This window comes from Myxocyprinus asiaticus, chromosome 48, assembly GCF_019703515.2.
Source record: "Myxocyprinus asiaticus isolate MX2 ecotype Aquarium Trade chromosome 48, UBuf_Myxa_2, whole genome shotgun sequence".
Lineage (NCBI taxonomy): Eukaryota > Metazoa > Chordata > Actinopteri > Cypriniformes > Catostomidae > Myxocyprinus > Myxocyprinus asiaticus.
In genome coordinates, this window is record NC_059391.1 from 22,296,166 (window position 1) to 22,321,431 (window position 25,266).

At 38.3% G+C, this 25,266-nt stretch overlaps 1 protein-coding gene across 3 annotated transcripts; it reads left to right on the top strand.

Annotated features, from left to right (window-relative positions):
• Positions 1-981: 981 nt before the first annotated feature.
• Positions 982-24,964, top strand: LOC127437544 (serine/threonine-protein phosphatase 6 regulatory subunit 3-like). Of its 3 annotated transcripts, none has more exons than XM_051692529.1 (25): positions 982-1,289; positions 8,212-8,387; positions 8,664-8,897; positions 9,128-9,314; positions 9,411-9,548; positions 9,803-9,868; positions 9,970-10,082; positions 10,255-10,368; positions 10,444-10,573; positions 11,461-11,613; positions 12,142-12,300; positions 12,399-12,463; positions 12,578-12,693; positions 12,776-12,861; positions 14,946-15,032; positions 15,220-15,317; positions 15,894-15,948; positions 16,411-16,541; positions 16,645-16,766; positions 16,873-17,053; positions 20,485-20,582; positions 20,670-20,853; positions 22,388-22,495; positions 23,709-23,795; positions 23,899-24,964. In XM_051692529.1, the coding sequence occupies exons 3-25, from the start codon at positions 8,671-8,673 to the stop codon at positions 23,948-23,950; spliced, it is 2,757 nt and encodes a 918-aa protein (XP_051548489.1). In that variant the 5' UTR covers positions 982-1,289; positions 8,212-8,387; positions 8,664-8,670; the 3' UTR covers positions 23,951-24,964. The 3 variants fall into 3 exon arrangements, with proteins under 3 accessions (XP_051548489.1, XP_051548490.1, XP_051548491.1); XM_051692530.1 differs by having other exon boundaries at positions 15,238-15,317; XM_051692531.1 differs by having other exon boundaries at positions 15,271-15,317.
• Positions 24,965-25,266: the final 302 nt, after the last annotated feature.

The window sequence follows — 25,266 nt, forward strand, 5'->3', positions numbered from 1 at the left end:
TGTCATCATTCACTCTCATGTTGTTCCAAACCTGTATGACTTACTTTCTTCCACTGAACATAAAAGGGGATGCTAGACAAATATGTTTGAGCAACATCAGTCTCCATTGACTTTCATTGCATATTGTTTCCTTATAATGAAAGTCAATGGTGACTGAGACTAAACATTTTGTCTAACATTTCCCTTTGTGTTTCACAAAGTCATAATGACAGAATTTTCATTTTTGGGGTGTGAACTAACCTTTTAAATACATAAAGACAATAAAAATGTAGATCAGTATCTTTAAAGAAACCTTTTACTTTTTGTATTTGATGGCATTTTAGGTGAAACGACAAGTTTAAACTCCTGTTTTATGCCATTAATATTGGTTTGTCAACTGCAAAAATACCCTGTCGTGCAGCTCATTTCTAATGGCAAACTAGATGCTCCATTCAGTACTAATGTTTTTCATGCACTCACAGCTGATTGGACCACGGTGATGTCAATCACAGTGACGTCTTTTTGTTGCTAGGGCGTTGCAAGTAACGAGCCGGTTTAAGGCAACGCTATAAGCGACACTTGTGAACGAGCTGGTTAGTGTAAGATTTCGAAAAAACTATAAAAGCACCGTCTTTGTCTTTTGGATATGTTGAAATGTAAGAAATCTGCACAAAGGACGCTATGACAAGCTCGCGCAAAGAAGGTAAGATAGACCAAATGTGCGTTTTCATGCTGCAGTACTTTTAGTTTTGAAATGTGCCAGTGCACTTGATTGACACTCTCGTGATCTAATAAGACGGTAGATTTTAAATCGATCTAAAGTACTATTGGGTGTAGGTGGTGTGGGTGTGTCCAGTAATTTAGTTTCTCTTCAATGTTGCGTCAGAAATGTATTGTTTCAAACAGTTCTGTAGCATCAGAAAACAACATAACGTTTTAAAGAGCATTCCAGTTTTATTATGTTTCTTTAAAAAGCTTTACTTTAAAATCCAGGGAATATAGAAAAAAAACGACATGCTTTGATTGACATGCTCTCCAACCAATCAGCGCGCAGCAGTGGATTTTGATTGACAGCTCTTGCGTCTCAGATGGGGGTTGGGGCAGTTGAAGTTGATAACGCCGCCATCTTGAATATTGAACTCTGATGGTCTCTCTTTTCGCGCCTGTCACAATCTGTTATAAACACTTCATTTTTTTCACCGACACCTCGTACCTCGCCCCATTTCTTCTTTTTTATTCCGGTGACCGCTTTAGCCAAAGGTTCATCAGTCTTCATGCCGGGCTCTGGCAGTATTCCGCTTCCTTAATCGGTACGTATTTGTGTTGTATGTGTGTCTCTGTTAGCTTAGCGTGAGCCAGCTGCCACTTCTCTGTTTTGCCGAATCAGAACGGCTTGTTTTTCCTGCCTGTTGTCTCATTTAACTCAATTATTTTCACATGTAAGACCTCAGCGGTGCATTTCAACCAGTCTGGTGCTCTTTAAAAGTATTCATTCGGCCCTATTTTGCTGGCGGAAGCTGTGTGTCGGCGAATGCCGGGGCCCGACGTGCCGAAAAACTTAAGAAAGTGAGACATAAAAGCTGTGACTCAAAACCTAGTGAGCTGCCTACCTAGACAGTAGTTTTGAGCATTATACGCGTTTGCAAACTTTCTCTTCAAACGTTAAAACGCGCCTGCGGTGCTCCAAAGATGCTGTCTAATGAGGCAGCTCACAAGGTGTTCAGACGCAACCAAAACACCAGCAGAAAGACGTGTGTCTGAAAATATCTCGATTATTTTGAATTTAAAAGCCTCTGGTGCGTTTAAAAATTATATTTAAGTGTCAGGACTGCTGTGCAGTCTAATTAGTCTTGTTTTAATTTGTTTTGTCAACTTTATTAGTCTTATAAGGATCCTTCAAAATATTTTGTATTGTAGTTATTTAAAATGTTTAAAAAAAAAAACAAGTGGTTTACATGTACATCTTTGCGATTTCTAATCTAACCTTATTTCTGTGTACAGTTTAACAACACTCAAGCCCTGTGGATTTGATCACAGATCTGTATATTAGCATTTTGTCTTGAAATGTACATATAAACACAAATAAGATCCTTCTGATCTCTTAACCAGCATGTAAAACGGCTATTTATTATGTGTCCGGTGTAATGTGATTTGTATCTGAAAAGGTACAAGACTGTTAACATGAGCAGATCACTCACACTTGTAAACAGTCTAGTTGGTTTGACATGGCAGCAATTTTTTATGCTCCACTTGGGCAGATCATCTATGCAGGCTCGATTCTGAGTGCAACCGGAGGAGTTGTGTTGTTGTTGTGGCCTCTGGGATGCTGGGGAGGTTTGGCAACACTTTTTATAGCCATTGAGAGGCAGTCACGAGAGTTTCCTAGGATTTCTTCTGGCTCACAATTTCTCAGGCGGAATAGTGAAGGTTATCTACGGGTTTTAAGTTGTTGTTCCACCTTTTGCACCAGTTTTACACTAGATAATGTCAGCTTAAGTTGATGACAGATCTGTTACTTTTATCAGAAGTATTAAATGTCTGTTGGGTGATTCTATGTCCTGGTCATATTTAACCCCAAATCAATAAAAAATAAATATGAAACTATAATTTGCATAAAGAAAATGAAGCCTACATTTAGCACCATTACGATTTTTTCATTGTGACATTAGGATACTTTTTATCACAAGCACATTTTACCTTCCAATTCTCATAACTTTTCCCACTGAATGATGGTTCTCATTACCGTAACAGTCATTACTGTATTGCAGTTAAAAAATATGCTATTGTACAAAGACTACAATTAAAATAAGAATTTTTTTCATTGCGGTAATGAGAATAATATGACGACAATGTTTTTTTCATGTTGTGGTAATGAGAATTAGGGGTGTAGCAAGTTGCAACTGTCATTCCCATTGTTTTATGTTCCATTGTTTTGAATGATTATTTTCTTTACCGTAACAGTCATTACTGTATTACAGTAAAAATAAATAAATGCTGTTGTACAATGTTTCTTATTTATTATTAAAATCGGTGAAAATGAAATGAACTGTCAGGGGAGTACTATTTTGATGTACACCGATCAGCCACAACATTAAAACCACCTGCCTAATATTGTGTGGGTCCCCCTCGTGCCGCCAAAACAGAGCCAACCCGCTATTCTGAGATGATATTCTTCTCACCATAATTGTACAGAGCAGTTATCTGAGTTACTGTAGACTTTGTCACTTCGAACCAGTCTGGCCATTCTCTGTTGACCTTTCTCATCAACAAGGCATTTCCATCTGCAGTACTGCTGCTCACTGGATGTTTTTTTTTTGTTTTTGGCACCATTCTGAGTAAATATTAGAGACTGTTGTGCGTGAAAATCCCAGGAGATCAGCAGTAACAGAAATACTCAAACCAGCCCATCTGGCACCAACAATCATCGATGGGATTTATTTAATCAGCCAATCGTGTGACAGCAGTGCAGTGCATAAAATCATTCAGATACGGGTCAGGAGCTTCAGTTAATGTTCACATCAACCATCAGAATGGGGAAAAAGTGATCTCAGTGATTTGGACCGTGGCATGATTGTTGGTGCCAGATGGGCTGGTTTGAGTATTTCTGTAACTGCTGATCTCCTGGGATTTTCACATACAACAGTCTCTAGAATTTACTCAGAATGGTGCCAAAAACATCCAGTGAGTGGCAGTACTTCGGATGGAAACGCCTTGCTGATGAGAGAGGACAACAGAGAATGGCCAGACTGGTTTGAACTGACAAAGTCTACAGTAACTCAGATAACCGCTCTATACAATTATAGTGAGCAGAATAGAATCTCAGAATGCTATTCGGAGATGTGGTTTGGCACTGTTTTGGTGGCATGTGGGGGACCTACACAATATTAGGCAGGTGGTTTTAATGTTGTGGCTGATCGGTGTATAAACACTTTTCAGTATAACCTAAATAAGTGATCAGATAATTGTCATAATGAGAATATTGCAATAATAATCTTTTTTCGTGTGTTGCAGTAATGAAAGTTTTGGGTAAAATATCCGTATTACGAACGTGCACGAGTATTTATCAAGTACTCGTTATGCATCACGTAGTCGAGTATTCAAAACACTACTCGAGTATCACAAATTGATTTTCCTTAAGACATTTGCCTTTCGTGTGCAACACTGAATTATACTGTACTTTCCCTCTGAATTAGAGGTCTTAATTCCTGTGAAACTCCTACAGGACCCAAGTTGGTTTCTTGCGGTGCGGTTTCCAGGTTTAAGGCGGTTTGCGGGAGCGGGTGGTAAGAAAAAAGCCTGGAAAATCTGATGTGGATACCTTATGTTATTAATTTATTAATGCAGTAATTCTTTTTTTTTTTTCCACAATTTATTGTTGATAACAATAAACCGAAAATGGAATGTAAAAAATGTACACAAAGCATGTGTGTAAAATGACCCAATATTTAGAGCTGGCTATGCTGGTAGTCAACGCCGCTTTAGAAGAATGACAGAGCAAAACGTGGACACATTGTGTCATCTAAGAATGTGCAGCTGGGACTGGAAAATAGTCAATTTAGTGTAAAGAAATCAACCTCAGGCAAGTCAGATGGGCATCATGACACATTGCAAATGACACTGATAATTACAATAACAATTGTGTACACTTGTCTATTTGCGTGGCTTTTGCGCTATGTTGGGCCCAGTGAAATCCATTGTATTTTTTCCCAAATTCTGTGTTTCTGTGTTTTCCATTTTGTCATTAAAAAATCTGTCTAATCAAATTAGTTCATAGAATTTTAATCAAATGAAAACGGAGCAATCACTTTTCGACATACCAAGCATTATTTTTATCAGATGAAAAGCTTCTATACTGATCCTCACAGCACATTCCAAAACCCACAAATGGAGTTTTTGTAATTTTTTTTTTATTTATTTAATTTTCGTCAAATACAGTGCTGCACAGTTGAGCATCACTGTATTAAAGAAAGCAGCGATGAAACTCCTGCTTGTGAGATATTGCTTAAATCTAATGTAACTATTATTTATTTATATATATATATATATATATATATATATATATATATATATATTATATTATTAATATTGTTATCATTATTATTACAACCATTACTTCATTAGATATTACATTTTAGAAGCAATATATTTGTCGCGTTTTTTCAAATTCACAGTGGAGCTTTTGTTTTGGCAGAAAAACGGATGTTTTTGACGACTTCACTTTTCACCTCCAGAAAAGCAGTTCGTTGGGCTAAACAAAAAGTTAAAATGTGACGAGACTACAGTACACCCAACGGATTTGTGCAGCGCGTGAATGCCATTCGCACATCACAAGTCGGCAGCGCTTCACTTTCGGTTAATCGCGCGAGTAAACACGCCCGCTTTGCTTCTGTCAGTCTGCGTGGACAGGAGCCTGCGTGTTTCATTTGTTTCTTTTTGCTTTCAGAACAACACGTGATGTAATGAAAACACCACTATTAATCCTTGAGGTTTCCAACCCAACATACAGGTACACTGTCCTTAAACCATGGTCACACTCAAAATTACATTAAACAATTAAAAGAGAAAATGTAAACCCACATCGTGAGGTCATTTCAAAATATAAATTAAACCTGGAAATAAAATTTTAGGACTTTGCAGGTGCAATTCACCGAATAGGGGTAAATAGTTGATCGGCTTGTGATGTGCGAATGACTTGTATGCGCAGGGCGAGTCTCGTCAAACTTTAATAGTGTTTAGTCTCCCATTCAACTGATGAAAATACGCTGCGTGATCATGAGGAAGGATTAGGCTACATCAAGATGTAGATTGGAATGCAGGTGTGAAAAATTTCTTATAGATAAAAGCCTGCAACTCTCTCGCTGTTGCTTGCGTGCTAGTGATTGCATGATTAAAATGACTTATAAGAAATATTTAAGATTCCCCACAATTTCGTTCATACTATCATACTAGTAATCAAATAAGCAAATTTGTGACATTAACTGTGTTAACTCATTTTGTACAAAAGGACAAAGTTTCTTTCATTAAAGCACATTCACAAGATGCTCTGTGAAAATTCACATGCAGGATCATGATTATATCATAATCATCAGGTTTTGCACAATTTTTTCACTCAAACTGTGTCGGCACCGCCATTGACCAGGAAAATAAAAAATGGCACTCCATGTCAAAAAGGTTGCCGACCCCTGGTTTGGCCTATCACATGCCTGATTAAGCACCAGATTCATATACATGAATCAGAACATCTCTACAGAAGAGAACCTGAAGCGATGTTAGTGTTGTTTTATGCATGCATATAATTATAAATGTTCTATGTGGCTCACAACTACGTATTAATTTAAAACTGCATGCACAGCACTCATGCGTCAATGATAACTATTGTGTTAAAGGGTTAGTGCACACAAAAATAAATATTCTCCCATTTACTCACCCTCATGCCATCCCAGATGTTTATGAATTTCTTCTGCAGAACACAAACGAAGATTTAAAAAAAATATAAAAAAAATACCTCAGCACTGTAGGTCCATCCAATGCAAGTGATTGGTGGCTAGAACTCTGAAGGTCCAAATGCAGCATACAAGTAATCCATACGACTCCAGTGGTTAAATCCATGTATTTACTTACACTTACACATTCTTCCTTTTTGGGGGGGGGGAGATAATCACATTATTCGTGCATATCGTCACTCACTGGTTGGGGCTGGTCAAAGGTGGAGATTTATAGTAAAAAAGGACTTAAATATTAATCTGTTTTTCACCCACACCTATCAGAGCTGAGATATTCATCAAAAAATCTTCATTTGTGTTCTGTAGAAGAAAGTCGTACACGTATGAGATTGCATGAGATGATGAGAGAATTTTCATTTTTGGGCAAAATATTCCTTTAATGTCAGAAGAATCACCAAACAGGCCTGTGTCAAAGTTCTTTCAGGCAAGCCCAGCCCAACCCCCCCTTAGTCTATTAATAAGCTTTCCTTCCTCTTAGCGGTTCATGAAAGATGGCTGCTTGCCGGCTTTGTAAACTTTCACCTCAGTGGCGTGTGTTCGTCCACCTTTTACACAAGAAAAATCTACCCTAATTAATGCATTGCTGTGTTTTGGTGGTCTCTAATCATAGTAATTTGATATGAGAGCTGTCAGATGGCTTGATGTCAAGTGGAAATATCTGCAATTAGCTTGACATAATTGCAGCTGTTCTTTCCAATATTTCCACCAGTGTACCTTCCTCATGGAAATGGAAATTGGGAAAAGAAGTTTAATAATATTAATAAAGAACCACCCTGAAAGGAAAAATGAAACTAATGTTGGCAAACACCGTATAAAACAAAATAGGAAAGGCCAGGTCATGTATGGATTGTGGTAGTAATACTTCAAGATGCATAAGAGGAGTTAGTCTGGTCAGAGTGCAACCATGTCTGTTGTGTTGCTAGGCTGCCAACATCACAACAAGGAACTTGTTTAGTTTTCTTAAATGACAGATGAAACACGTGATATCCCAAACAAATTGTTTGACTTTTGTAATTTTTCTTTTCCTTGTACAAAACTAAATGTGTTTTGTTAATAAAGAGTGTTGCATTGTAACTATTAAATCACACTATACTCACAAACTGATTCAGCCTTTGGAAGCTGTGTGTGTGTGTGTGTGTGTGTGTGTGTGTGTGTGTGGTGTGTATATGTGTATTTTGTGACCTGACAAACTGGAAAATGGTCTATTGTTATAGTTAAAAGTAGGCCTATGTGTTATGTAGTTGTTTTTAATGATATGACTAATAAAGATGAGTGAATGACTGAAAGTTTTGATCATTTATATAAATGACATGATTCATCATTATTTAATCACCCTGATGTGATTCCAAACCTGTATGACTTTCTTCTGTTGGATGCTAAAGGAGGTTTGAGGCAGAGTGTTAGGGAATTACAGCCTCCGGGACCTTTCACTTACATCTTTTGTTTTTGTTTTTTTCATGTTTTTTTTTTTTTTCATACAATGAATGAATGGTAAGTGGTGACTGAGGCTGCATTCTTCAGTCCCCTAATTTCCTTTTGTGTTCCAGAGAAGAAAGTCAAATAGGTTTGGAATCACATCAGGGTGAGTAAATGACAACAGAATTTTTATTTGTGGGTGTATTAAACATAAATCTTCAGAAAATAGATTTGATTGTTAACCTTCATTAATGGGTGCTGTATGAGTAGTTTATGTAAAGTGTATATCTTATTTGTCTGTTCTGTGTTGCAGGTGTGTGTTAAGTGTTTTGCTGTGGCAGAAGACATTTCTGCTGCATGTGTCCTGCACATAAGGGTTTGTCCAGTTTCTAACGCCTGTGGTGCCTGTAATGGGCCTGAAGTCCCAAAAAGTACAAGCATTATTTTATTTTTAATCAGAGTTTTTACCCTCTGGTCTGCTACACTTAGGTAAGTGATGTTTTTTGTGTTTTTGTAATTAGTCACATTTTAATTGTGGTCTTTTCATGTCAAAACTCTTAGTATTTTCACAAAAAAAATAAAATAAAAAATAGCCTGAAACTTTAGAAAAAAGGTGAAATATTTGGCATGGAAACTTATTGAAATACAGATACACCTGATTTACTTTTCAGTTCCCAAAGTGAAAATGCATTTGAGCCTTCTGTCTGTATTGTAACCATAGTAACAGAATACCTGGGAACCGCTCCCTGTTCATTTATTCCGCAGCAGCACCATGTTTTGGAAGTTTGATCTGCACACGACATCTCACATCGACACGCTCCTGGAGAAGGATGACGTGACGCTGACAGAGGTGATGGATGAGGAGGACGTCCTGCAGGAGTGCAAGGCTCAGAACCACAAACTCGTGGACTTCCTGGTCAGGCCGCAGTGCATGGAGGATCTTGTGGGCTACATCACCCAGGAGCCCAACGACGATGTGGAGGAGAAGATCAAATACAAGTACGAATTCTTTAATGGGTGCTATAACTGACTAACTGGCAATTATGTGAATTATTAATGGTTTAGCATTCTACTGCATAAAGCTGTTTAGTAAACATCAAATATGTTCTGATTGGCTGTGATTTTGTCACTTCACTGCAGTAGTCCACTTTCAGTGTGGACTAGGATTTATTTAGCTGTCTTAATTTTTTAGTTGATTGTAAATGACTTGTCCCTTTTTGTATTTAAAGGTATCCCAACATATCCTGTGAACTCCTGACTTCAGATGTTGGCCAGATCAATGATAGGCTGGGTGAAGATGAAAGTTTACTGCTGAAACTCTACAGCTTCCTACAGAATGAGCCTCCCATCAACCCACTGCTGGCCAGTTTCTTCAGCAAGGTCTTGAGCATCCTCATTGGGAGGAAACCAGAGCAGGTATGGGAACAGACATACTGGATAGGTTCATTAGACATTAAAGCCAAATTAATTTGAATGATCATGAGTTTCGCTGAATCTTCTGTCTGCTTCTAGATCGTGGAGTTCCTCAGGAAGAGGGAAGACTTTGTAGATCTTATGATCAAACACATAGGGACCTCGGCCATTATGGACCTCCTGCTCAGGATGCTCACCTGCATTGAGCCACAGCAGCTTAGACAAGATGTATTAAATGTGAGTGATCACAGTATGTAATCTACGAAGTTTGGATGATGTGGTGGTTCCAAAGAAGTGAGAGCTCATGTTGAAGTGGAGTTATTTTTTTTAATTTTTTGTGTGTGCGTGCACTCTAGCACAAAATAAGTATGAGATTTTTGTTTTATGCATATTAATAATTTGTATACAGCAGGACATCACAGATCAGTCATTTAATCCACTCACTGTCACCATAATTCCTTCTCACAGTTTTCTATTTTATTCTCCGGCAGTGGCTAAATGAAGAGAAAATTATACAGAGGCTGATAGACATGGTACACCCATCTCAGGATGAGGAAGTAAGTGACTTTTTGTCAGATGCGTCATAAAACCTAAAGCACATCACCTTTATAGCTGCATAATGTTAACCGCTTGTTAACCGCTTGTTCCCTCTGCACAGAGACACTCAAATGCATCCCAGTCACTATGTGAGATCATTCGGCTGAGCAGAGATCAGATGTTCCAGGTCCAGGGCTGCTCAGAGCCAGATCCCTTGCTGGCCACACTGGAGAAGTGAGTCTGTTGTCAATGAACTTCATGCTAATTCCTTGATCACTGACTTTAGAAAGTGGCATTTTCAGAGGGATTAAGGTCGAGCTCTAGTTTCAAGCACACTAATACTGTAGTGATACCTTTTATTTGTTGGCATGAAAATCACAATTTGACCACATGGCTTCCTTTTCAGACAAGAGACAGTAGAGCAATTGCTGTCTAACACCTTTGACAAAGAGAAGAACGAGTCGGCTATAGTCAGTGTAATCCAGATACTTCTAACTCTCTTTGAGACACGGAGACCAGCGTGAGTGCATTATTTTTGTGTTTGAGGATCCGCTGAATCTGTTTCCATGCCTGAATATTATCTTTTCTGTTTCAGTTTTGAAGGCCATCTGGAGATTTGTCCTCCTGGTATGAACTATCCATCATTCTCTGTCAACCAGAGTATTCTAGATGCTGTCAGACCCAGACTGAAAGATTTTCACCAGCTTTTGCTCGAGCCCCCAAAGGTGAGCTGTACGACATCGACAGTGTGTGCTAGTTAAACTTTGCCACATTAAATCAGCTGATCTCACTTGGACTGTAATCTCCAAATTCCTAATTACATTAAGCTTTAGACAACAGGAAGACTTTGGCCTCGTTTACACCTGGTATTAAGATGCATCTCGGGTGATCCGATCACATGTGGTCAGCGTTAAATACAAGTTTAAATGGGGTCTAAAACATTTTGTGATCGGATCACAAAAACCACATACGAATGTGGTCAAAAACACCTGTAACCAGATCGCATTTGAGTTGTAAATGCTAATCCGTCCTGTATGCATCCCGGCAGCAGCGAAGCGCCATGCATCTGGGAGAAATGGCATGCTGTTTTTTTTTTGTTTGTTTTTTTCATGCTTTCTTTGTCTTCTGGGTTTGTTGCACTTTAATGTCATGCAGTAACACACTGACAGTGATTGAGGTATGTCTTCATGAAACAGTGTCCCTCCCCTCCAAATCCGATCACGAGTGGTCACTGGAGACGCATTTAAGCAACCAGGTGTAAACTGTAATGTGTCTCACCTGACCACGTGATCGGATCACCAGAGACGCATCTTAATGCCAGGTGTAAACGGGGTCTTTGAGTACAAATAGAACTACGTAGAGTCTTGCACGCACTGTACATAAAACCACCATAGGAAAAGTAGCTTTTTACACCGCTATATACGATGAATTGATACTGTGCATATCGCATTTAGAATGAGGCTACACATACTGTATAATCCAATGAAACACTTCAGTCTCTCATTATACTAAATGGCTGAAGATTAATCACTTTCGGGATAGTATCCAAATCAAATATAGCTTAATAAAGATTCAGCCTAATTGTTACTGGTTGTTGTTTTTTTTTTTTTAGAAAACTGTCTTGAACACCACGTGGGGGGTCTTGGATCCACCGGTGGGGAACACTCGCCTCAATGTGGTGCGATTAGTGACCAGCCTTCTGCAGACCAACACGCATATCATCAACCAGGAACTAATAGCCCTCAACACTCTAGGAGTCATACTAGTGAGCATTGGAAACACGATTAATGCTTGAGAATTTCTAGCGACGCAAGCTCAATTTTATTCATGGTTGCATTACAGAATGTATCAACGCAACGTCTGTTGCATTCTCAAATTGAGCATTATTGTAAACTGACGTTTTCCACAGTCCGTTTTTATTTTCAAGTCCAACATTTATGGTAGAGCAACAGTTTGAAGAGAATCTTGCACAGCAAGTTCATTAAATTGTTGACGTTTAGCTCGCTACCTAAATAAAGGGTTTGGTTTATCTGGTTTAATGGGACAAGCATTTAATGGGAACACTATCGGTTTGTTACCACCTCAGCAACGCAAGTAAGCACATTAAATATGTACAATGGGGTCTTGTGCTAGCAATACATTGGCCAAGCATACAAATCTGCATTTGAGTGCTTGCATGCAGTATGTTTCTGGCCCAAACGTTCAGTGCTCGAGTTGCTGTGTGGAAGATTCACAAATGTTTTAAAATAACTAATTCAATGATTGCCTTTTTTTTTATTTTTTGTGACTGTAGGATATGTACTTCAAATACTTATGGAATAATTTTCTACACACACAAGTAGAAATCTGTACGGCGATGATACTAGCAATGCCTTCAACCCAAAGTGAATCTCTGGAAATTAACAGAGAAAATGACCAAGAACCCATAAGAGAAAACATCCTTATCAAACATGTGAGTTTATCCCCCTCCCAGCATACTCTTCACGATGCAAGATAATTGTTTCACATAAGTTCTAAGCTTGATCTGTTCTCTTCTGTTTTGATTCGCAGCTCTTTCAGAAGTGCCAGTTAATACAAAGAATTCTTGATGCCTGGGGATCAAACGAGAAAGAACAGTGAGTAAATCTTAAATTGCATCTGTTACCTGTTAGTCAATTTTGAGTTCTGTTTCAGATTAAATTTTTTATTTGAAGAGGCCCTCTAATAAACCTGTATCTCTCTTTCTTCAGGGCTGAGGGTGGCCGACGGAGAGGTTATATGGGTCACCTGACCAGAATAGCAAACTCTATAGTCCACAACAGTGACAAGGGCCCAAATGGAGCACAAATTCAGCAGCTCATCTCAGGTTTGTTCGACTGTATAAAAGTTTCTCAAATTTTCAGATTCTTTCCAAGCTGTTTCCACTTATTGCTTTCACTCACTCGCAGAGCTTCCAGAAGAGGACAGGGAACGATGGGAAGCCTTCACTTCAGGACAGCTAGCAGATACAAACAAGAAAAACACTGTAGACTTAGTAAGTGTGTTCAGTTTAATTCAATGACACCTGTGGTTGTGCTTTTTAGAATTTGTTACATCAGTGCATTATAAGCAGCTTTGCATGAAACAATTCAGTTCTTTAACATCTGTATAGGTTAAGCAGTGAAAGGTAGGGGTGCATCAATCGATCGGCCACCGATCTAAATCGGCCGATCTTCGTCTTAAATCTGTGAGCGGCCCGATCGTGCCTAGATTTATGGCCCATCTTTTTTGCAGCACGCAGTGAATAACACATACTGCTACTCTAATGAATGAGCGCTTTCATTTGGTGCATGACAGCGTGGCCTTTGGAGGGTGAGTTGTTGCTGTAATTCAGATAAAAATGCCAGCTTGTTTGAATGAATTTTCCTTTTGCTCGCAATGGATTTTGTTCATTGAAGGAGAAGCTACCAAAGGTTTACCTCAGAATGACATTTACTGTGTGTGATTTTGTTGAGCAGATGAATTAACTCAGTAAAATTCAGGATTTTATTGCCCTGCTCTCAATATCTCATCAACAGTCACTCATCTCAGCGCTATTCTGTAGGGATGGGCAACACCACTTATTTTCTTTTCGATCCGAAACCAAGTACTTTTAGGCCAATATAGCCGATACCGATACCTCTATTAAATTGAATTTTTACGATTTTTTGGGGATAAAATTAGTAACAATATTAGTGTTTTTAATATTTATAGGCCTAAACAGAAAATTATTAGGCAGTTTAATGGGGAAACAAAAAATTAGTTGGTATAAGCCACAAATAAAACCTAAAAATGAACCATAGATATTATATGGTTACTATTTCTAAAACCAAGTTACCATATGGATACTACAGTAATGCTGTAGTAAAACCATGGTTAATTGGATCAAAACCTTGGTTAATGCCAAAAAGAAAAAATGGTTACTACAGTCATGGTTACTATGGTAAATACAGTATTACTACAGTAAATCCATGGAAAGTTTTCATAAGGGTTTCATTTATTAACGAGGATTAAATCATTATAAATGTTTTAGTAACTCTGAATGCTTTAACGCTATCAATGCTTTAATAACGTATGTCAAGATGGGCGGAAGAAAATAGTTCCGGTGCCATGCAACAATTTGCTCATATAATTCAGTTTTTCCACTTCAAAGCATATGAGATGCATTAATATTCATGTAATCTAAATAATATCACTTGTTAAAAAAAACTTCAGAATAGATATTTTTATGTGAGGATCGATATTCTTGATACCACATCAGTATCGTAAGTATCGATACTTCAATATCAATCCGCCCATCCCTACTATTCTGTGAGGATCCCATTTTAAATCAGATTAATGTTGGTCACAATACAACTAATCACAGCAATTACAATAGGCATCATGAACAATATATTTTTACAGCATTTATTTATCGTAATGTTAGTTAATAAAAATACAGTTGTTCATTGTTAGTTCATGTTCGTTCATAGTGCATTAATGTTAATTAATACAGCTTTTGATTTTAAAAATGTATTAGTATATGTTGTAACTAACATTAAGTTTATGTTAGCTAATGTTATCTTTTGTTAACAAATTGAAACTTTTTGTAAAGTTTTACCATAATTTTACGGTGTGGGGCATAAGCATATAACTTGCAAAAGTGTGGCAAAGGGCACTTTTTTTAAGTATTGGTATCGGCCTATCTTGGTGTTAAAAAAAATCGGAAATCGGTATCTGCCTCAAATTTCTTGATCGGTGCACCACTAGTGAAAGGCAGATATTTAACCATTTTGTGAAGCGTTTCATGTGTTATTTCCAGGGTCTACCAACAGCCTTGTGAATGGATAATGCACATTTTGTTTTCAAATATATGGTGAATTTAGTCTCCATATAGAACTCTATTTTAAGAGTAAGTATTGTGTAAAAATGTTTAATTTCAGCATATAGGTGTACATCTCAATTTGTCTTGTATATTATTTTAACCTTGCATAAATATCATATACAGTATATTATGTTGGCCATTGGCCACCCCACATTCGAGTTTTAGGTATCTGCATCAGTCATTGTGAAAAATCTTTTATTTTGGGGTATAAGCTACAATCTTTCTTTCGTTCTCAGGTTAGTACACACCACATACACTCATCTAGTGATGATGAGGTAGATTTCAAAGACAGTGGGTTCCACCAGGACTCCTCCTTACAGCAAGTAAGTCTGTGCCTGGATGAGCTTACAAAAACTGCTAGAAATTCAAATATCTAATCAATATCTCTATTTAAACTGTTGATGCTATTAGTGCATGATGTAAGACACTTAACGTCTATTAGCTGTTTTGAAATAAAGCTCTTATGTAGTGTCAAGACTATATCATTATCATTGGTCCTGGGTTTGCCAGGCCTTTTCTGATTATCAGATGCAACAAATGACGTCCAATTTTATTGAGCAGTTTGGCTTCAATGACGAAGAGTTTGCAGATCAGGATGATGTCGGGGAGTAAGTACCAGCAGTGCATGCCGCTTTTCAGATTTACTGCCATTTTTCTTGTAACCAATCGTTTTGGGGGTTGAGCATTGTTAATGGGGCTTTGGTTCATTTGTTATTTGTTGGGGATATTTTTATTATTGTTTGAGGGTTATACAGACTACATGCAACGGTGATTTTTTTTGCATGCGCAATAAAGGGATTTAAACATTATCAAACTTTTCAGTGTGGACGAGCAACTTTTGGAAAATGCTTGAAAACGGCAGTGTGGACGGAGAGCATTTCAAAAAATGAAAATGGTTTAATGTAGACGCAGCCACAAAATCATTAAATGAAATCATGAATCATTATTGATTTATATTAAATGTCCTCAGTCAGATTCCTTCGATTAATCCATTCTTTGTATTATCACTGTGTGCTCTGAATAGACTGGTGTGGTGGTGACCCTCACACACTTGAATGGGTGGTCCTTTTTGTATTAGTCATGCTATGGGTGACGGGGTGCAGCTCTGTGTTAAGCTCTTATTGTATGGTGTCATTGTATAAATGATGCAACCAAACTAAAATTTGTTCTCTCTATCTTTGTAGTATTCCCTTTGATAGAATATCAGACATCAATTTTTCCTTGAATACAAATGAAAGTGTAAGTATGTAATTCACTATGCCGTTTAGCAAGCCACTGTAGTAAACTCAAAACAATAGACCCTTTTTACAGACCATGATGATACATTTCCGCTTTATTTAGCAGTGTAAATCTAGCAAGCTTTTTTAATAAATATATTGGCAATTTTTTAATTATTTAATGTAAATTTATAACATCATACTTGGTATACCACATATGCGATGAGGTTTCTAATACAGCTGCTGAGAGTGACAGCAAATTTAGTGTGTGAGTCAATGTCGAGATTTACCCTGGAATCGTTTGCTTCAGTGCTCCAAAACCCAGAAGTGTGAAAAGGGTCCATTGTCTTTTTTTCTACTATGCCTGTTGCTGACTCTGTATAACAGTGTTGGATCAGAAATGGATTTATTTGTATTGTGGTTTTCTGAGTTTATTCGAAAGCTCATGATGTGTTTTTATAGTTTGTTCCTGCTGTGCTTATAGGCAAATGTGGCACTCTTTGAGGCCTGCTGTAAAGAGAAGATCCAACAATTTGAAGATGCTGGGTCTGATGAGGAAGATATTTGGGATGAGAAAGATGTCACGTTCGCCCCGGAAGCTCAGAGGCGCCCCAGGTATCAAACCTCCTCCTTGGAACATACTTCTATGAAGTGTTTTTGTCATGCCATTGTGTTGTTTTGATTCTCCATGGCTTATATTCCTTTCCTCCCCCTGCAGGAGCTCAGGTAGTACAGACAGCGAGGAGAGCACAGACTCTGAGGAGGAGGATGGGAAACGAGACCCTTTTGAGTCCACAAACGTCACATCGGATGACAGAATGGAAGTGGACACTGGGGATGGTACTAAAACAAATATAGAACCACACTGGATATATGTGTCACTGTTTATTCTTTAACTGACTATCAAGAATTACAGCTCATTGTTCGTAATACGGTTTTGGTTCAGGTCCAGTGTGGACGGCAAATTTTGATGACGTACCCATGGACACAGGAAGCTCCACGGCCCCCAGCGTGCCTGTGTCTGCCTCCATGGCTGCAGTGCCTAACCTGACGGGCTGGAGCTCTCCAAGCTCGCGTGCAGATGCAGAGACGAGTTGGGCTGACTTCTCCAGCTTCACTCCTGTCAGGTACGTTCAGGTGTTTGCATATTTTAAATGCAAACTTGACACTTGATTCAACTTAAGGTGACAGCATCTAAATGTCTTAAATCGTTTATGACCATGATAAAATTACAGTTTATGCAAAACTCTAACTGAGTGCGTTTACATGCACAGTCTCACGCTGACCTCGTTTGCACCTGGTATTAAGATGCGGCTCTATACCGTACTGTGCAAAAGTCTTAGGCACATAAGATGTTTCACAAAAGCATTTGTCTTAAGGTGGTTATTTATATCTTCAGCTTTAATGTGTCAATAGGAAATATAAATGTTAGACTCCCAAACCTTACTTTTACAAATAGAAAAGATTAGAATAGAAGAACAGGGAGCCCTGTAACAGATGTCATGGCCCCCACAAAGCCCCCCACTGAACATCGTGTCAGTCTGGGACTACATAAAGAGACAGAAGCAATTGAGACAGCCTAAATAGACAGAAAAACTGTGGCGAATTCTCCAAGAAACATCCTATCTGCCAACAACCAAGAAAAACTGTGTCCAGGTGTACCTAGGAGAATTAGGGCTGTTTTAAAGGCAGAGGTGGTCACATTGAATGTTGATTTAGCTTTTTTTTTTGTTTACTGGACTTTGTATGACAATAAGTGATAAATGAAAACTATTTATGCCATTATTTTTGAAGACCTTTTGAAGATTTTGAAATCCTCACTATGCAACATTTTTCACAAGTGCCTAAAACTTTTGCACAGTACTGTATATGGACTCGAAGCGCAGCCATACAGTAGGAAAACTGATTAAATACACATTATCACTTATCTGCATTCCGGGTGCAGAATGATTTGCTTCAGTGTAACTAGAGTGTTTGGAGTCTCTTCAGAACTGCTTAACCAAGATTATTGTGGGTGCACAGCACATAGTTCATGGTATCCAAGAGTTTTTTTTCTTCTGCAGCAGTTTAACAAAGCGTTCTGTTGTCTGTCAGACCCCACTATAAAGAATCAGCAACCGATTCTATAAAAATACTGTTCTTTTATCTGTCCACAACACCTCACAAATAAACCTGTGGACTGTGCATATTAAAGGGAACATAAATTTACTCTTCAATATGTTGAATCTTTACAGGCACAAGTGCATGAGATCCTCACATTTAGGCTTCAATTGAAAAACTCTTGTATTATATATCAATACATTATACAGTACATATAATATTTTTGCCACATGTAAATAACAAATTTCATGGTTTTTAACCCTAGATTACAGTTAAATTAACTTATTCATGGTTAATAGTGAAACCGTATAATTATGGCATCCCTACCTGTGACCATTGTGTTTGGATTTCAAGGGGAGTGTCTCTGGTTTCATGATGACATACAGGTGCATCTCAATAAATTAGAATGTCGTGGAAAAGTTCATTTATTTCAGTAATTCAACTCAAATTGTGAAACTCGTGTATTAAATAAATTCAATGCACACAGACTGAAGTAGTTTAAGTCTTTGGTTCTTTTAACTGTGATGATTTTGGCTCACATTTAACAAAAACCCACCAATTCACTATCTCAAAAAATTAGAATACATCATAAGACCAATAAAAAAAAAATTTTTAGTGAATTGTTGGCCTTCTGGAAAGTATGTTCATTTACTGTATATGTACTCAATACTTGGTAGGGGCTCCTTTTGCTTTAATTACTGCCTCAATTCGGCGTGGCATGGAGGTGATCAGTTTGTGGCACTGCCGAGGTGGTATGGAAGCCCAGGTTTCTTTGACAGTGGCCTTCAGCTCATCTGCATTTTTTGGTCTCTTGTTTCTCATTTTCCTCTTGACAATACCCCATAGATTCTCTATGGGGTTCAGGTCTGGTGAGTTTGCTGGCCAGTCAAGCACACCAACACCATGGTCATTTAACCAACTTTTGGTGCTTTTGGCAGTGTGGGCAGGTGCCAAATCCTGCTGGAAAATGAAATCAGCATCTTTAAAAAGCTGGTCAGCAGAAGGAAGCATGAAGTGCTCCAACATTTCTTGGTAAACGGGTGCAGTGACTTTGGTTTTCAAAAAACACAATGGACCAACACAAGCAGATGACATTGCACCCCAAATCATCACAGACTGTGGAAACTTAACACTGGACTTCAAGCAACTTGGGCTATGAGCTTCTCCACCCTTCCTCCAGACTCTAGGACCTTGGTTTCCAAATGAAATACAAAACTTGCTCTCATCTGAAAAGAGGACTTTGGAACACTGGGCAACAGTCCAGTTCTTCTTCTCCTTAGCCCAGGTAAGACGCCTCTGACATTGTCTGTGGTTCAGGAGTGGCTTAACAAGAGGAATACGACAACTGTAGCCAAATTCCTTGACATGTCTGTGTGTGGTGGCTCTTGATGCCTTGACCCCAGCCTCAGTCCATTCCTTGTGAAGTTCACCCAAATTCTTGAATCGATTTTGCTTGACAATCATAAGGCTGCGGTTCTCTCGGTTGGTTGTGCATCTTTTTCTTCCACACTTTTTCCTTCCACTCAACTTTCTGTTAACATGTTTGGATACAGCACTCTGTGAACAGCCAGCTTCTTTGGCAATGAATGTTTGTGGCTTACCCTCCTTGTGAAGTGTGTCAATGATTGTCTTCTGGACAACTGTCAGATCAGCAGTCTTCCCCATGATTGTGTAGCCTAGTGAACCAAACTGAGAGACCATTTTGAAGGCTCAGGAAACCTTTGCAGGTGTTTTGAGTTGATTATCTGATTGGCATGTCACCATATTCTAATTTTTTGAGATAGTGAATTGGTGGGTTTTTGTTAAATGTAAGCCAAAATCATCACAATTAAAAGAACCAAAGACTTAAACTACTTCAGTCTGTGTGCACTGAATTTATTTAATACACGAGTTTCACAATTTGAGTTGAATTACTGAAATAAATGAACTTTTCCACGACATTCTAATTTATTGAGATGCACCTGTATATCTTTGTTTACTGGACTTTGTATGACATTAAGTGATAAATGAAAACTATGTCATTATTTTTGAAGACATCCTCACTATGCAACATTTTTCACAAGTGCCTAAAACTTTACTGTATATCACTTTTTTTTTTTTTTTTTCTCTGATCGGACGTTTTCTTTTAAAGCAGCACGTATCCTGCAAAGTTTAAACTCTCTTGTTTTAGTGCAGAGATAGATTGACAGGTGATGGGTGGTGATTAAACTATACATTCATGGGTCTGATTTTCTTTTTTTTCTGATAGCAGAGCAATTTTTTGTTGCTGTAGATTACAGGGAATTATACATAATGCAGAGAACTGAATTAAAACAAGATAAATGATGTACAAGTGGGGTTATTTGGATGGGCACCACCCTAGTTAATGCCACAGTGAAGACGAACATCATGCAGTTCACTGGTCAGTGTGGAAATATGCACAAATAATGATTCTTTTTCATTTTGTTTCTTTATTTAGCCCCAAGGATCCTTTGAGGAGCAATTCCCCAGTAGCCATGGAGACCAGCATAGAAACGGTGGACCCTTTGGGAGTCAACGCGCCCATGCAGCATGAAAGTACGAATAGTCCCACTTACTATTCATCCTGTCCATAAACATGTTCAAACAATGGTTACAGTGGAATAAACCCGCCTTGTTTTCTAGACACAGATCAGTGGCTTCCCAACGAGACGGCCTCAACTTCCCTTAGAGGGACGGTAGGGGCTGACTCAGACCCTGAGGAGGAGCCTATAAGTGACCGCATCACCGAAACGGTCACAAACGGCTCCATGAAGGAGACAGTCAGTCTTACTGTAGACGCCAAAACTGAAACTGCTGTTTTCAAAAGGTGAGTCCTCCAATTTCATACACAGGGCCTCGTATCACTTCCTCTCTCTCCGTTCTTTCCCCTTTGAAACACAAGCTTCACTTCACTTTGCATGTAGTATACCTTGTCATGTATCCTCCTCCTGCACCCAAAGCCAGCCAGGCCTCACCCGCTGTCTTTTAAAAAGGATAGTTCACACAAATATGACAATTCTGTCATTTACTCAACTTCTTGTTGTTCCGGACCTGTGTGATTTTTTTTACTTTCTTCTGTGGAACACACAAAAAAAAGATATTAGGCAGAATGTTAGCCTCAGTAACCATTCACTTATTGTCTGAAAAAAAAAAAAAAAAGAGGGTGATTGTGGCTTCCATTCTGCCTAACATCTCCTTTTGTGTTCTATGAAGAAAGTCAACTAAAGTGTGAACCATCCTTTTAACGGAGGCCATTACGATGCAGAGCTTTGTAACATCTGTTTTGTCTGTTTGAGAACACAAACAAAGAAACAAATCTGTCCTTCTTGAACTGCAACTCTTACAACATGAGCTTCCTCTCTCTCTTTGGCGTGCGTGTGGCTTCAGAGTGTTGAAATCGTATCGGTATGTACAGCCAATCGGGGGCACTCATCTGGCGTGTCTTTTTTGTTTTGTTTTATTTTTGCATGTCAGCCACTGCGTTTTTATTTTGTATCCATGTTTTGTCCGTTCGTATGTTTCGTTTGTTGTTTCTTTATAAGAGGTAATGTCTCCATCACCATTTGCATGTTAATGTCAGATGTGCTGGTTGTTAACGGCATGAAATGCCCATACATCCTTGGGTGTAAATCATTCTGAGCCCAAAAGATTTCAGCCCATGTGTTTCCCAGTCTTTGCAACACCGCAAACAGAGGTTTATGGACTCATCCTTTCTCCTCTGTTGCATTTCAGTCCCACAGCTCTTTCACAGGGCTAAATTAATGAGTACAAGTAGGCCCTGTAAAACCTGGGCTGTGCAGTAACTCTAATTTGTGTAATCCATTTGATAATGGAGGAAGCTACTTTCTAGGGCTGCACGATTATTACAAAAATCGTAGTTGTCGATAAAATTTCTTTTGTTATTAAATTTGACTTGCTGTTGCTATTTCGATTAATAGAATTTTGCACGCATCAAAAACAAGCTGAGAAATGTGATTAGTATAAATAGTAGCGTTAATTTTTTTTAAAAAAATTAACATTTTCAATCAAATATACACAAAGCAAGCAACGGACATGTCTGGAAAAAAAAAAAATTACGCATTTTTCACCTTAATCCATTACCTTCATACTAACCAAGTTCATTGTCCAATCCAGCTGTTGCGTGGTCTTTTAATAGTCACACCTGTCTCTGTACGTCATTATGCTCACGTCTTATCTGTCCACCAAACCCCATTTCAGAACATTTTTTGCCCTGTTGCTTTCAATGTGGTCCGTTTCATTCTGCATGTTTGTCCAGGGATTTAAACTGGGGTTTTATTCTATTTAAAGAGGGAGGGAATGTAAGCTCTTTTAAAACGCTCCCCTCTTTGCTCATCCTGTAGCGAGGAAGAGAAACGATCTACCTCTGAAGACGCATCTGCGAAGTTGTTTGTTGCAGAAAGTGGAGAACTGGAGAAGAGCAATTGTCCTAGCAACTGTCAGAAACCAGGGTGAGTGTCTTTTGCATATGGGAAGTTTACCTGTTCTTAAATTGAAAAAAATAGTCATAAGTATGGTCTAGTGTTTGACCATTTGGTGATGCCAATATCTTGAGTAGAGCGGCAGATGGTCATAATGATGTGGATTTCAAATATACACGTGTAATTTAATAGCACATGAGATTGAACATGTTAACACATTTTACTCCACATTAACTCAAGATTCACTGAAAACATCTGATAAGGCTGTTGATGGTTTTACTGTAGGATCTGCCTCTTCTGTCAATATACCAAGTGGGCATGGTTTCAGTACGAGTGCTTTCAGTTCTTACAAAATCATGATGATATGTGAAATGAGTAGGTTAAGGAGACTAGTGCTAGCCTGATGTATTGGCAGATATTAAGCAAGAAGCCATGAGGCTCTACATTATAAAACTGTGGCAACAGCATTATGTTAAGACCAGTATGCAATAAATATTTAAATTCAGTTATAATTTTTGGAATAAACAGTTCTTCTGCCAAGTAATATAGTTCATCAGCCAAATTGTAGTTGCTGTCGCCAGGCAATGTTGCAATTAGACTCGTTAAAGGAATATTCTGCTTTCAATAAGTTGAGCTTAATTTACATAATTGTAGCAATGTTGATTACCACAAAAATTTAACTTGTTGCTCCTTTAAAAAAAAAAAAAAAAAAAAGTAAACATCGAGGTGACATTGAGGCACTTACAATGGAAGTGAATTGCGGCCAAATTTTGAATGTTAAAAAGAATGTTAAATATGCATGTTAACATGATTTTAGTGTGAGAAAATCACTTACTAACCTTTTCTGTGTAAAGTTACAGCCAAATTTACACCTTCATTGCCATGACAATGTAATGTCAACAAACCCAAAAATGACTGTAAAACGACGATTTATAAAACTCTACAGCTCAAATAATACATTCGAGCAATACATTTGAACTGAAGACTTAATGTAAGTGCTTTAATACAATTATAAGCTTCCAAAAATTGGCCCCATTCACTTTGTGCCCCAAGTGCCTCAATGTAACCTAAATGGTTTTCTTTTTTCTTCGAAAAGGAGGGACGAGTCAAAATTTTTTGGGTGGTAATCAACATTGTCTCAAATGCTGTCAATTCAGCCTCGCATGTATCAACTGTGTCAATTTTAGGAAGTTCTGTCACATGAGAGCTTGCCATCCATTACGCTTTGCATTTTTCATTTCAGTTTAAAGCACTTAGAAGAGAAAGCAAAAGCCACTTGCGAAGCTCTAAACGGTCCCCTTGAGGACTCGGCTGCCATGGACGAAGCCAAGTAAGTTCTGTCTTTCTCCCTTCCACCTTTTTTTACCCATTGTCTCTAGCTTGTGCTTCCTTGACCAATGACTTTAAACCCCTCCCCTCCTGTCTCCCTCCAGATCAGAGAAGCGCACGGCAACACCAGAGGCAGCAGTGAACGGTCCAGCATGATGAGAGTAGTGCTGTCAGTCAGCTCCTGTCATGCACACAACCCCCCCTCCAGGACCACTCGGAGAGGCCAGTGCCAGCCTGGAGCCCCCTTGAACCACCAACACCACCGCTGCTGCTGCTGTCTCTAACTCCAGCACTGCACTGACGCCACCAGATCAGGACCAGCAATATTCATATTAGACCGTTGTACAGAAAGTTTGAACCGTATGAAGAGAAACGTACTCTAATGATTTTTTTTTTTTTTTTTTTTTCATTTGTTTATATACTATTGTTCTTAAAAGGTGATCTTTCTGACATCTTGCCACTTAAAAGTGAATGGTAATGTTGCTATAGTTAAAAATGATTGTATGAATAAAATATTTTATAAAAAGACAAATGTATACAGAAACACAGAGGATTGATTAACCGAAATATACCGATTGGAACATTAGTATGACCAAAACATAAGCTGTCTTTTTGATAGGATTTTCCTCTTGCACATCATAAATCTGGTATTTAATTTCCAAGTAAAAGTAACGGCTACCACAGAAATCTTAAATTAGCAACCTAAGTTGGTCTGTTTTATTCTTAAGCTTATTATTAGGGGAAACTGATTTGAAATATTCAGAAGTGTATGGTTTGTTTTGCCACAGGTATTATTTGTAAATGTTTCTTGTATCAACATGAGCAAGATTTGGATAAAAAAAAAATTGCTCTTTGGTATAGTTTTTAACTTAATTTATTCTTAAAGAATGATATATTACTAAGAGCCCTACACGCCTCCCCCTTGGCAAAATTTAAATCTGCAGTAAACAAACAGATGGGTCTCCATTTGCATGTAGCTAGTAAGAGTGATTCGTACCTGTGGGCTTGTATGAAATGAGGCCCAACTTTTATAACTGTTTTCCTCTCCACACAAGTCAACCTTTCTACCTGAAGAGTGATGGGAATGTAACATATTCCTGGTAATGCTACAATGATATTGCATCAACTTTTTTTCTTTTGTAATAAAACGCTATCTGTGCCAGCAATTAAGGGAAGTAATACGTTCTTTCTCTGAGCTGCATCAACCAACATTTCTTAATGAGAATTGATTGTGCCAGTGATACAGAGCTTCAGAGATGTGATCTGGGCAAGGCCTGACCTACTCTTTTCAGTCTAGGTCTATTATGTGCTGGCCTCATCCTGATCGATATATGCTTATGTTGTGTCTGGGAGGAATAATTATCTACTGTACTGTCAGGTCTGATGTTTGTGACCGTGATGGGCTTATATTATCAGTGTGTGTGTGTGTGTGTGTGTGCTACAGGCATTACATCAGTTGTGTTTCCATTTGG

What these genes read in the sequence shown, in the direction of transcription:
- LOC127437544 (XM_051692529.1), top strand. Translation starts at nt 8,671, where the DNA reads ATGTTTTGGAAGTTTGATCTGCACACGACATCTCACATCGACACGCTC. An exon ending in AATTCAGCAGCTCATCTCAG is followed by an intron (nt 12,694 to 12,775) that starts GTTTGTTCGACT and finishes ACTCACTCGCAG; the next exon opens with AGCTTCCAGAAGAGGACAGG. An exon ending in AGAAAAACACTGTAGACTTA is followed by an intron (nt 12,862 to 14,945) that starts GTAAGTGTGTTC and finishes TTTCGTTCTCAG; the next exon opens with GTTAGTACACACCACATACA.